The sequence below is a fragment of the Capra hircus genome, chromosome 1, assembly GCF_001704415.2.
Source record: "Capra hircus breed San Clemente chromosome 1, ASM170441v1, whole genome shotgun sequence".
Classification (NCBI taxonomy): domain Eukaryota; kingdom Metazoa; phylum Chordata; class Mammalia; order Artiodactyla; family Bovidae; genus Capra; species Capra hircus.
The window spans coordinates 68,784,608-68,796,914 of record NC_030808.1 but is presented as its reverse complement, the minus strand read 5'-3'; the positions used below and the strand labels follow the sequence as shown (position 1 = coordinate 68,796,914).

General features: G+C 45.6%; 1 protein-coding gene across 5 annotated transcripts in view; it reads right to left on the bottom strand.

Moving 5' to 3' along the window:
• LOC108635581 (kalirin-like) overlaps positions 1–11,972 on the bottom strand; it is a 124,609-nt gene extending 112,637 nt beyond the window's left edge. The window contains exon 1 of one of the 5 annotated variants that reach the window (XM_018045834.1): positions 11,587–11,972. In XM_018045834.1, the coding sequence (XP_017901323.1) occupies positions 11,587–11,671 (85 nt within the window). In that variant the 5' untranslated portion in view covers positions 11,672–11,972. The remainder of the gene's footprint in view (positions 1–11,586) is intronic. The other 4 variants (XM_018045830.1, XM_018045824.1, XM_018045836.1 and 1 more) reach the window with 4 other exon arrangements.

Below are 12,307 nucleotides of genomic sequence, written 5' to 3'. Positions count from 1 at the left end.
TCGGAATGAATCAAACATCAAACGTCATTCAATTCAACGGCAAAATGAAACTTGCCTGAGTTCAACCAAGAGCTGCACACGCCCACCTAGTCAGGTCTCCTCTGGATCTCAGTCCCAAGTCAGAGCAGCGGGCTCCCCTCGCCCTGCCACACAGCCCCATCCTATCCCTCAGATCCTGAGGCCAGGCCAGCCACGCTTCTCATGTCACGCAAGGAGGCAGGACTGGAGTGAAGCCAGTCAGTCGAGGGTTAGAGAGTTGGGAGCGGGTAGCACATCGTCCCCCTTCCTGTTCACTGTTCTTTTTAAGACTCTCCCTCATTTTGCTCCCAAAAGGTGGCTAATCTGAGCTCTCCGAGGAGAACTTGCGATTTCAGTCTTGCTTCCTCACAAACTGTGTTGGCTCAGAAAGGAAAATGTATAACCGCTTTCCTTGAAGGTTTCAGTGGGGAAGGCCTGTGGGCAGCTTCAAGCATGAGAGAGACTGCTATCCTCCTGGAATTAACGGAGAGGGCTGAGGGAATGGGCTGGGATTGGCCCTGGAGTGGGATGAAAGTTTCTAATTTTATATCCTCTCTACTCTGGCACATAAGTGTATCATGGACTATAAGATGCAGGAAAGCTCCATCCAGGGGAAATATAATGCAAGCCACAAATATGAGCCATGTATTTTATATTACATAAAAAATAAAATTGCGTAATTTTACATCATTTAAAATCTTCTAGTAGCCACAGTAAAAAGTAAAAACAAACAGGTACAATTAATTTTCATATATCATATTTAACCCAATATATCCAAAACACGATCATTTCAATATGTAATCTATAAAAAGATCACTGAACTATTTTACACTTTGTGAAGTAACTCTTTTAGATCTGGCATGTAATTTACACTTCAGTACAGCTCCACTTGGACCAGGCTCATTTCAAGTCCTCAATAGCCACATATGGCTGCTGGCTATAGAATTAGCACAGCTTGAGAAGGCGGGTCTAACCTCTCCTCCATGGTCAACTGCATTAGCTGCTGGCTTTAAGCACACTGTACACGCAGCCGTTTAAAAACCCCTGTAGGGGGCTTCCCTGCTGGTTCAGTGGAGAATCTGCCTGCCAACGCAGGAAACACAGGTTCCATTCCTGATCAGGGAAGATTCCACATGCCATACGGCAACTACGCCCATGTCCCACCATTGTTGAGCCTGTGCTCTGGAGCCTGGGGACTCCTGGGCCCATAACTGCAGAAGCCCGTGTGCCCAAGAGCCTACGCTCTGCAACAAGAGAAGCCCCTGAGAAGTCCGTGAACTAGAACTAGAGAGAAGCCTGTAACAAAGACCCAGCACAGCCAAAATCAATAAATAGAACAATTTCTAAAAACCTGTAAGGCCCAGAGAGAACCCTAAATCTCCTGATAAGCCCTCTCAGATCCCCAGGCCACTGTGCTCCCGTCAGCCTCTGCATCGTTATTTTAGTAAGAAACCAGGAAGATCCTTGAAGCATCTTTCCTCTTATTGTCTTCAGCAACTATTTTTCCTTGGTTTTTTGGAGGGGTCATTATTTACTGTTTCATACTTATCAAGCACCCCCAAGTTGAACTAAAAGATCCTCAGGGGCATAAAAACATCTTAAATTCTCTGTGGTTGCTAATCTAATACCTGCCACATGGTACTCAAATATTTGGGGACTAAGCATACAAAATATGCTCAGCTCGATTTCTCATTTGATTAGGGAACTAATGAAATCATTTGAACGTGAAAGCACAGTTCCACAGAGACGTCTATACACTCATTAATGCTAACAATAACCCAACACTCACATACCACTCGCCACGTGCCAGTTTTGGGTGATTAACATATGCCAACCCATCTAAGCCTTGTAAGAGCTCCATGACTGGATTTCCTGATCATCACATTTCACTAGATTTCCATCTTTCAGATGAGGAAACCAAGGCAGAGTTAATGTAACTTGCACAAAGTCACATAGGTAAGTGGTAGAACTGGGATTCAAATTCATTCTGGCTCCAGGGTCCAAGCTCTTAATCATTATGATATATTGCCTCTCAGTCCATTACCATCACAAAGTGTATTTTTTTTTTTACACCATACCTATCAGAACACAGCTTAAGAAACAAAGGCTCTCAGCCAGGATATCCTTATAAAAAAGAATTAAGTTAATTCAGAAAATGTAAACAGAAGTAAACAGGAGAGACATGAAATTCCTGGTCCCAGAGGATGTTCCTCATAAATCCTCTTTAAACAAAGAACTGCACACTCTTCCCTTCAAAGAGTATAGAACTGGGGGTAACTGGCAACTGAGTCTTGAAATCCAGGATGTCATTTCTTGCTGGACCTCCACTTCACGGGATTTATCCTAAGGAAGTAATTATAGGTTTGTGTCAAGACTTGACTATAAGAATGGTCATTATAATATTGTTGATAACAGCAAAATTAGAAACCACCAAAAATAGGGAGGTCGAAAATAAAAACAAACCACATTTACACGTGATAAAATGAGCATCTAGTGCTATGCTACTAAAACAGGTTTCTCAATAAAACAAAAAACCCTGATTTGTGGTGTCTGGTGACCCTCTTAGTATCAATACTCTCACTATGGCTGATCTCAAGCTTAACCATCCACTCTCAAAATCCTGAATATTTAACAATCCCAATCTGAACTGAGCTGGCATATCACTGGATGCATTCACAAAAATGTCATGAAAATTGTTTAATATGTTATGTGAAAAAAGTTTATAACACTGCTGTGTCATATTTCTGGAAAAAATACACACATGGAAAAAAGATAAAAAGGATATATTCCACATGTTAACATGGCTCTAAGTAACGGAATTTTATCATCATTTATCTATATTTTCAAATGCTTTCCCAAGGCAGAAAGAAGTAAATCAAGACTCTCTTTCCCAATAACAATAATTTTGAAATGACCTATCTCTTTGGAGGCATGTCTCAAAAAGAGAAAGAAAAAAATCTTTGGACCTGCTGGTGAAAACAGCTACACAGTTAGAAGCCTCAGGATTGAGGAGATTCCTAATACCAAGTAGGTAAGAAAAGGCGAGTGGGTAAAACCTGCAGCTCTAGCCCTGTGTATACTGGTCTCACGGGGGAAGAGGGTAGGCTGTACTCCTTGGAAAGGAAAGGTGCGACGTAGGGAGTGGAGATATGTAAATGCCACAAGAATCTGTCTGAACAATCTGATTCTGGAAGGATCTATTTCTTAACCCGAAGCTCTTCCTCATCCCTTCCCACCAAATTTTAGCCATTGCATTAAATCAGTCCTGACAATTGTCAAGTTCAAGTCTTGTCTATGGCAAAACTGTCTGTAGCTACTAAAAATATACTGGAAATACATCTACTTGGGAAGACATTTCAAAGATTAAGCAAAATCTTGTTTTAAAACAGAATATATAATATGAACCCATTTATTTTAAAAGGGAGCAAACACATAGAAAAGTATATTAAATGGTTAAGTAGTTGTTTCTAGGTAGTTAGGATTATGTTATCAAAGTTTTACTTTTATGGCCTTTTGGTTTGCCTAACTTTTGATTTTTTTCTTAACTAAGCATAGTTACCATTAAGAGTCTGAGGGAAATGATCACAAAAGTGAAGGAGCCTTAAATGGGAAGAAGGATGCCATAACTACCCTTCCTCGCCCCTGGGGGCTAATGGGCTCAGAGAAGGTATGCGTGAGTCTTAATGCCAACCCCTCCTCCCATCCCATCCCCCTCAAGTAACAGTGAGTGGAAAGGACACCCCTCCCCACTTCTCAATCCCCAGGAAGCAAAATCCCTAGGAAGCAGGTCACAGATGCCCTTGCTGGAGCTGGACGAAGGGAGGAGGAAGGTAGGGGAGGGTGGAGAGCAAAGAACAAACCAAAAATACGAAGCCCTCTGGAGAGCTTGTTAAAACGCAGACCGCTGGGTTGTAGTCAATGGAATTTGAATCAATAGGGCCAAGAATCTGTATTTCCAATATGTTCTCCAGTGGTAACCACTCTTGGAGGCTCTTCTCCTTTAAGATGAGGAGAGGAGGCAGCACCACACAGGTGTGAGGCTGAGATCCAAAATCTAAACAAAGTGGCGTGTTTGCGATTCTTTTGGAACAGTTAGGCTTGGTTCATTTTTGGATGGGGAAGGGTAATATCCCTTTCTCCCTGGGAGCAATAATGGATATGCTAATGGAGAAAGGGAAGAAACTGATCATCCTGATCAGTCCTGAGCCTGCACAGGCAAGGTGCCCTAAGAGACCAAACACAGGCCTACAACTAATCCTGCCCCAAGGAGAGCAGGTTCTTGGATGCAGAGATGTTTTATGAGGTGCTGTTTCAACCGCGCAGCAGAAGGGGGTTTCCCTTCCTTTCAGTCTGCCAGTTTCCTCATTGCGGTCGCCAGGAAAGTAAGAAAGATATGAAAGGATTTGTTCCGTAACTCTGGTCTTTGCTTTTTACCTGGCAAAGGTCAATCGGGCAGCCTCTTGGCTGCCTCACGGGTGTTTAACCAGGGCTCCCCTCCTTCCAGAAGCATAACACAGAAGGTTCTGTCAACCTCGAGAGAGGAGCTCCATTAGCCACTGAACAGACCAAGCCACCCATGTCTCCCATCCACAAGGAATACACAAGATACTGGCCAAACCTCAGACAAATGTCTAGAACCTCAAGGGCTGTGGTGAGCAGGTCATGATTTTTACCTAGGCAAAGACAGTTCGAAGAGGACCTGCAAATCTTTGCAAATGAAAGATGTGCAACAAATGCTGACTGATGGGATCAGAAAAACGTTTCACTGGATTGCTAGCCAAAGTCAAGGGGCTGGCAGGACATGACGTCTTTTCACTTAACATAGGTTCTCAGGACCTAAACTTCAATACTGGTGTAATTATGATCCAATTCTTACACACTGTGTTTCCCCTCAGAGAAGAATAACTCAAGTATGCTTATGGTATCTTGCCAGTACCTACTCCCAAACATTCTTTTATGTAACCAGTGATTATAATACTAGAAGTGTCATGTTTTTTAAAGTTTTATTTGGTTTAATTTTAAAAAGAAGGAAATCCCTATCATACTTATAGATACAGACTTTCTTTCCCCACAGTGGCAGCTCTACAGCAGTGAGGCATAGTTGACAATGGTTTGAACCAAGACCATGAAATTCCTTAGGAAGGTCTATTTGCAGCATTTTCACCCAGAAGACCCCACATATTTAGCTGGGAGGCCCCTGGGTATGCGTTCTATGTCTAATATTACAATTACAATTACTGTTACCATCAGTAGCTAACCTTTTTAAAGCATTTTATATACCTGGTGGTAAGCTAAGTCCTTTTCACACATTCTCTTAACTTATCCTCATAACAGCCCAATGGGGTCAGTACCATTATGATTCCCATCCATTCTCCACCAGTATCCAGTGCAGGGCTGGCAGGCAGTCAGCATGTAAACATGTGTCAAATGAATTAAAACACTGTGTATTACATAAAAACCAGTGATTAAAAATGGAATGATAGGAATGCATTTCATTGCTTCATTTTCACCCGAAAGCATACACTTCATGGAATAAGACAAGAAAAATGGGGGGAAAGGGACCCTTGGAATTAAATTGAACCAGAGGGAAAAACATGGACAAATAGTTACTAAGAACAATGTGCAGAAACCGTTCTGGGAGAGATAGAGACGCTCAGCCTTCTGTGGTCCTGGGATAGAACAGCCGCTCAAAACAGACCAGGCAGGTCTCAGATCCCAATGACTCCAATCACCCTGCAGGAACCACAGATGATTCCACAGTCAACACCCAAGTTCCAGCCTGGGGTCAGCCTCTACCCTTCTCAATTGGGTAAGCCAACTGAGAAGGGTAGAGGCTGACCCTAAATGTCTTTGTCCAGAAGAGAAATTGATCGCATGGGCAGGAAGAGAAAAACACAGTTGCAGAAAGAGTGCTGGGAAAGGGATAGGTCTGACCTTGCTACTAAATGGCTGAATCGGTTTCTTCTTGGAGGAGAAAAAAAAAAAAAAAAAAAAGATCTATTAAATAATCTCTGAAGTTACTTCTAGTTCTAACGTCCCATGAATAGCTAGCCCCTTCTGTTTGAGAAGCCCTTCACAGAGTTCAGATCCATGCTCTTTCAAGGGCAGGGAAAATCTGGGATTTGGTCTGAAGGAGAGGGCAGGTCACACAAGCCACTGACACTCACCGAAAAGGAGCAGCATCAAAAGGATGGGGAGTGTTTTTAGGGCAGAAGAGAAGCATCAAGATTCAAGAACTTCACTAAGTAGATACAAAAGCACTACTCCAGAACAAGGCAGGCCTCTGACATTGTTTGGACTCAGAAGTGAATCCCTCCTCCCTCACGCACACATTGCATAAAAACACAAGAGTCTGAGCTGTTATCTTTTTATCTCAGGCTCAGTTCTGTCGCTCAGTCATGTCTGACTCTTTGCGACCCCATGAACTACGGCATGCCAGACTAGGACTTACCAACTTGTGGCACATGGAACTGCTGTGGTGACAGGCCCACAGCATGGTCAGTGATTACTGGACTTACAGTGGTACCAAAGGAAGGGTATTTGGCGTCCATTTGTGATTTCCCGCACCCCAACCAATTCCATATATTCCTGTTTCTACTAGGCTACATTACGGCTGGAAAACAGGAATCATTGATATCCCTATTACTATTAACTAGTTAGAGAATCAAACATTCAGAAAACTAAGATCACGGCAACTGGTCCCATCACTTCATGGCTAATAGTTGGGGAAACAATGGAAAAAGTGAGAGACTTTATTTTGGGGGGGCTCCAAAATCACTGCAGATGGTGACTGCAGCCACGAAATTAAAAGACGCTTGCTCCTTGGAAGAAAAGCTATGACCAACCTAGACAGCATATTAAAAAGCAGAGACATTACTTTAGCAACAAAGGTCCATCTAGTCAAAGCCATGGTTTTTCCAGTAGTAATGTATGGATGTGAGAGTTGGACTATAAAGAAAGTTGAGCGCCGAAGAATTGATGCTTTTGAACTGTGGTGTTGGAAAAGACTCTTGAGAGTCCCTTGGACTGCAAGGAGATCCAACCAGTCAATCCTAAAGGAAATCAGTCCCGAATATTCATTGCAAGGACTGAAGCTGAAGCTGAAACTCCAATACTTTGGCCACCTGATGCAGAGAACTGACTCATTGGAAAAGGCCCTGATATTGGGAAAGACTGAAGGCGGGAGAAGGGGACGAGAGAGGATGAGATGGTTGAATGGCATCACCGACGCAATGGACATGAGTTTGAATAGGCTCCAGAAGTTGGTGATGGACAGAGCAGCCTGGCATGCTGCAGTCCATGGGGTTGCAAAGAGTCAGACACGACTGAGCAACTGAACTGAACTGAGTCAGAGAATCAGAGATGGGAAGAGAAGCATAAGATCTAGGTTGGGGACAGTATGTATGTTTGGAAATTCTCCCCAGATTAAGGTATATCCCTGCGAGGCAGAGAAAACCAAGAGGTGTATTGGGAAAACATACATGTTAAATAGCCAATTCAATTTTCATAGTGGTAAAGGCACTTCCTGGAACATAAAGAAAGAAAATGGTAAGTATTCCTCAATGTCCTAAGGCTTCTCTATCCTTTGGGAGGTGAATTAAAGTAAACCAAAGTGAAGGTCACTTCTGTTCCTCTTTGAGGTTACCTACACCTTTCTAAAGAAACTTGCTATCATGGTTTCACACATTAAATTCAGTTTATAAAATGAGCCAGGGAAGGGACATTCAAATCAAGGTTTTGAATAAGGTTCCTATTCAGTTATTCTGGGAAAAGGTAGGGAGGAGAAAAGAAATTATAGATGAAGATGGCTTGCAAACACCCTGTAAACCCCCATAACCTTTACCCAGACCCACCCACCCCTGTGATGAGAGAGCCATGGGAATGTGATCCCAGCAGCTCTCCTGTGAGCTGACTCAGCCTGGGTAAGTCACCACTGCTTCCTCTTTTCACCTCTGAGACAGTCTCCTGAAGCAGTCACTGTTCACCGTCTAAATGGGGAGCCGTGTCGGCTCATGGGCTTCAGCTGCAAGGACAATGATACAACAGTAAGCAAGTATGAATAAAGGCCATGAGCCCCGTGGAGAAACAGAGGAGGCCAGTAGTCAGGAAACGCTTCCAAGAAGGGACAGTTGTCCATAGACCCAAGGTTAATTACAAGTTGACTAGAAACTTAAAGCCTCTAAAACTGACTGCCACCCACTCAGGTCTAAAATATCTCCAGGCTCTGTGATCTCAGATGTCACAATTTCTGGTCTATAGCATAGGACTTAGCAACCCTCCAGGTGACTTGAAATCCTTTTCATCTCTTGGAAACGAGTTGCTTTTTAAAATCTTAAGATCATTAAAGAACAATCCAGAATGGACCCACTTCTTCAGGTGTAGAGGAAAGTGTAACTAGCCAAAGCAATCCTGAAACTTCCCACAGAGCACAGCATCAATGATTGATCACCCTTCACACACACACAGACACACACACACACACACACACACAGACACACACACACACTAGTATTTCATGTTTGGCTATTTTTCACTTCCAAAAAGGCAGTTATAAATGTTATTTGCTCTCCTCCTTCCTTCTCACCCATCTCTATTTCCATTCTGCCAACGATTCTCAGTTTTCCTGCTCTTTAACACTAATTTCAAGGTAGGGAAGGAACATCATCTTTCATCAAACCTTTCTGCCACACTCATACTCAACAGAAACAAAAACTGGAACAGAAGAACACCAGACAGCTGCCTTCCTCACTTTCCCAAACCCAAAGACAAGCTCTACTAACTTCATCTATATTTTTCCTAAATATGATTTAAAGGCCACATAGGTACATCACTAAATCCTCAACTCTTACTCTAGTGTTAACAATTACAACCACTTAGGATTCACCAGAGCAAGTCCAGGATAGCTTAGGTTTGTGTCAAAAATAACCAAAACATTCCTCTTGGTTCCTTTTCCCCCAGACTTTAGGAGGTATCCTTTAAATGCAGGACTGGAAGCCAGTCACAATCAGCCAGGGCCACTTGACTTAGGAACCATAGTATGGGTTCCGACAGCTTCACAGTCATCTTTACAGCCAGAGAAACTGGTTTAATGGAAAAGGGGGGCCAGGCAGGTCCCTGGATATGCCCTGCCATCAGCCCCGCAGACACTCTCCTGAGTCCTCCTCTGTGTTGCAGCTTGGGCATAGAGTTCTCGGGCTCTGGACAATGCATTCAAGCTCAGTACAAGACCTTATATTTTCAGTCGGCTTCCAGATAGATGTCTATAGGCTGGGTGGGGACTCAGAGCTCTCTCTTCTGTTAGAGCAGATGCAGAAAGCCTCTAGCAGTACCCAACACCTCAGACACTGTCACCCTGCCCAGTGACACCAGGAGCTCTTTGAAGGGTGGCTAAGTCACGCCCACCACCATCCTCCTCAGATCTGAGCCCCAGGTTCCCATCTTCACATCTTTTAGATCTAGGAAAGAGTAAGGGGTAAAGTGGGAGAAGGGGAGAGGCACCCACCTTTGTTATCCTCATTTTCCCTTTTAAGCTGCTTTCACTGCTCAGGACTTTTGCTTCCCTCTGTCTTCAGCTGAGACAGTCTCCTCCACTCAGGCTGCAGCAACACCCCCTTCTCCAAGCCGCAGAGCCTGCAGCCACTGCTTTCCCAGTCCTGCAGGCAGGGGGTGACCCAGCAGGCGCCCCAAGTGAGCTCCCCACCCCCTCCTTGCACCACAACACAGAGGGCCAGCCAGGGCAATTCACAGACAAACTGAAGGCTGGAAGACCCCTGGAGAATTACTCTGTCAGGAAGCTTGGGCTGCCACACATTTGGACTCAAGGAGGCAGCTGCAGGGCCTTTCGATAAGCACCGCCCAAGTTCCCAAATTTTGCCTTTGGACAGGAAATGGACTCCCTAGAAATCCTACTTGGAAACTGTGCACCAGGACAGCAGCCTAGCCTTCATGGAAAACCCACCCACTCAGATTCCCTTTGGCCATTTCCGGCTTCCTCTCCCTTTTAATACCCGCTTCTTGCAATTCCCAGCCACGGTTTTACATGGTTCTGAACTAGGCTTGGATTTTTGTGAGGGTCCCTGGCCTCCTAAAATTCTTTCTCCCTCTGAATTTTGATTTTTAGAGTTAGCTACTACACAGTTCTAAGCTGTTTTAATTAAATGCAGAGACTGAGAGAATCTAACACTGAGATTATGAACCTTAATGACTTGGGGAAAGGTCCTTCAGCTTTAATTACTTTTTGTGGCCTCATATCTGTTTGCTGCTGCTGCTAAGTCGCTTCAGTCGTGTCCGACTCTGTGCAACACCAGAGATGGCAGCCCCCCAGGCTCCCCCGTCCCTGGGACTCTCCAGGCAAGAACACTGGAGTGGGTTGCCATTTCCTTCTCCAATGCATGAAGGTGAAAAGTCAAAGTGAAGTTGCTCAGTCGTGCCCGACTCGAGCGACCCCATGGACTGCAGGCCACCAGGCTCCTCCGTCCATGGGATATTCCAGGCAAAAGTACTGGAGTGGGGTGCCATTGCCTTCAGGATGGAGAATTTGTCAGAGCTGTGTGTAGGGTGGGCACATAGGATGGTGGTCACTTGGATAAAGTTTATTCACCATTAAGTCTCAGAGAGTTCCATGGGGACATTATCAGGTTAAGATGGGCATGGAGACTGGGGCATCGCAAACAGGGGTGGAGGCGAGACACCATCAGGTAAAATTTTTAAAAGACCAATGTCAGGTGAGAGCCTATCTTCTCACTTCTAACTACATAGAAACAGACCTTCTGAGCTGAGGCATTAAAGAGACGAAATGTGTTAGGAACACCTACTAACTCTGTCTAGGAAGGGCTCCATTCTTTTTCAGGATGGGCTGCACACTGATAGCCTTCCTCTGTCATCCTTCTCACTATCTTGTTTTGCAGGCTGATTTTAGGGAAATTAGTTGCTTCCCGCAAGGCTGCTCGACATTAAAATTAGCATAATAATTAAATACAGTCCTAATTGGGTACATAGAGAGTTCTTGGTTAATTAATGAGCCAAGCTCTGGCCCAGAGCTGCAAACCCACGCTAGCCTGCCAAAGCCCAGGCACAGAAAAGCCGGCTCCAGTCCCCAAATAAAGTTGTCGCTTGGCAAAAATAGTTCCTGGTGTAGAGACAAGTGTCAAATACATTCCTATAGCTAAGAGTCATCTGTTAACCCGCGGCTGAGGTCCATATGTAAATGAAAGCAGGAAAGTGTGACTCTGCCACTACGGGGAGCACAGAGCTCCCAGTGCCCTCTCCCCACCCCCCGCATCCGCGCCCCACCCCCTGCAGACTGGCGCCCAACAACCAAAGACGCTAAGTAACTTGAGGTCCCAAACTGGAGCTCCGCATCCAAGTCTGAAGCTCTCTGAGACAGAGAGCGAGCAAACCGCGTAGTGCCGCAGAAACTGCAAAGAACACAGCTGGGAGGAAACTGTCCATCTGCCGCGCTCCACTCCCCAGCCCCATTTTCGCCCATCCCACATCCCCCCACCGCCGCCCCAATTCAGCCGGTCCAGTCTGCCTAAAAAGAAGGTGCCAATGCCGACGGTCACTCACCTCTGCACGGAAAGCAACAGCAGCACTTCGCAAAGAGCCACCCCAAAGAGGGACCTCGGGTGTACTCGCGGTCGCCGCCCTTCATGCTGCCGGTGGCCCCAGCGCTCCAGCATGGCCCGGGGCACCAGCACCTGTGGGAGCGCAGCCGGCAGGCCACCTCGGCGGGCGCCGCGGCCCCGGAGGCAGCTCGGCCCTCCTTCCCGGCCGTCCCGCACCGCGCGCGGCCGCCGCTGCGACTTTCTGGGAGCCGGAGCCACCTTGGGGAGGAGAGGAGGGGCCCGCGGGGAGGGCGGGGCTGGGGGCGGAGTTCCAAAGTCCAGCTGTTTGCCCTAGTCCGGCAGGCAGCGTGGCCCAGAGCCTTATGCAACGCTGCTCTGACCCAGGGCACAGAGCATGCAAGACAAGTGTACACAACCCACAGCACAACACAGGTGCTTTTCCTTCACTGTAACTTCCTCTCCTCAAAGGCCGCCACAGTCAGCTCCGGCTTAAAACACACAACCTGATGAAGCCAGAAAGAAGCGAATTTAGAAGGTTCCAGACTCCATAGTGCTTTTTCTCTAACAGGTTTCCCTCTTCCTTCCCCTCAGCCTCCGAACATGGACAGCCCCTTCTGTGTTGAAAATACCTTCACCTATCCTTTTCTTTCCTTCTTTTAAATATTTAAGGTTAAATAATAATAGTGCCTCCCCTTTTTATAGGCTCCCGGGCAGCAATGTTG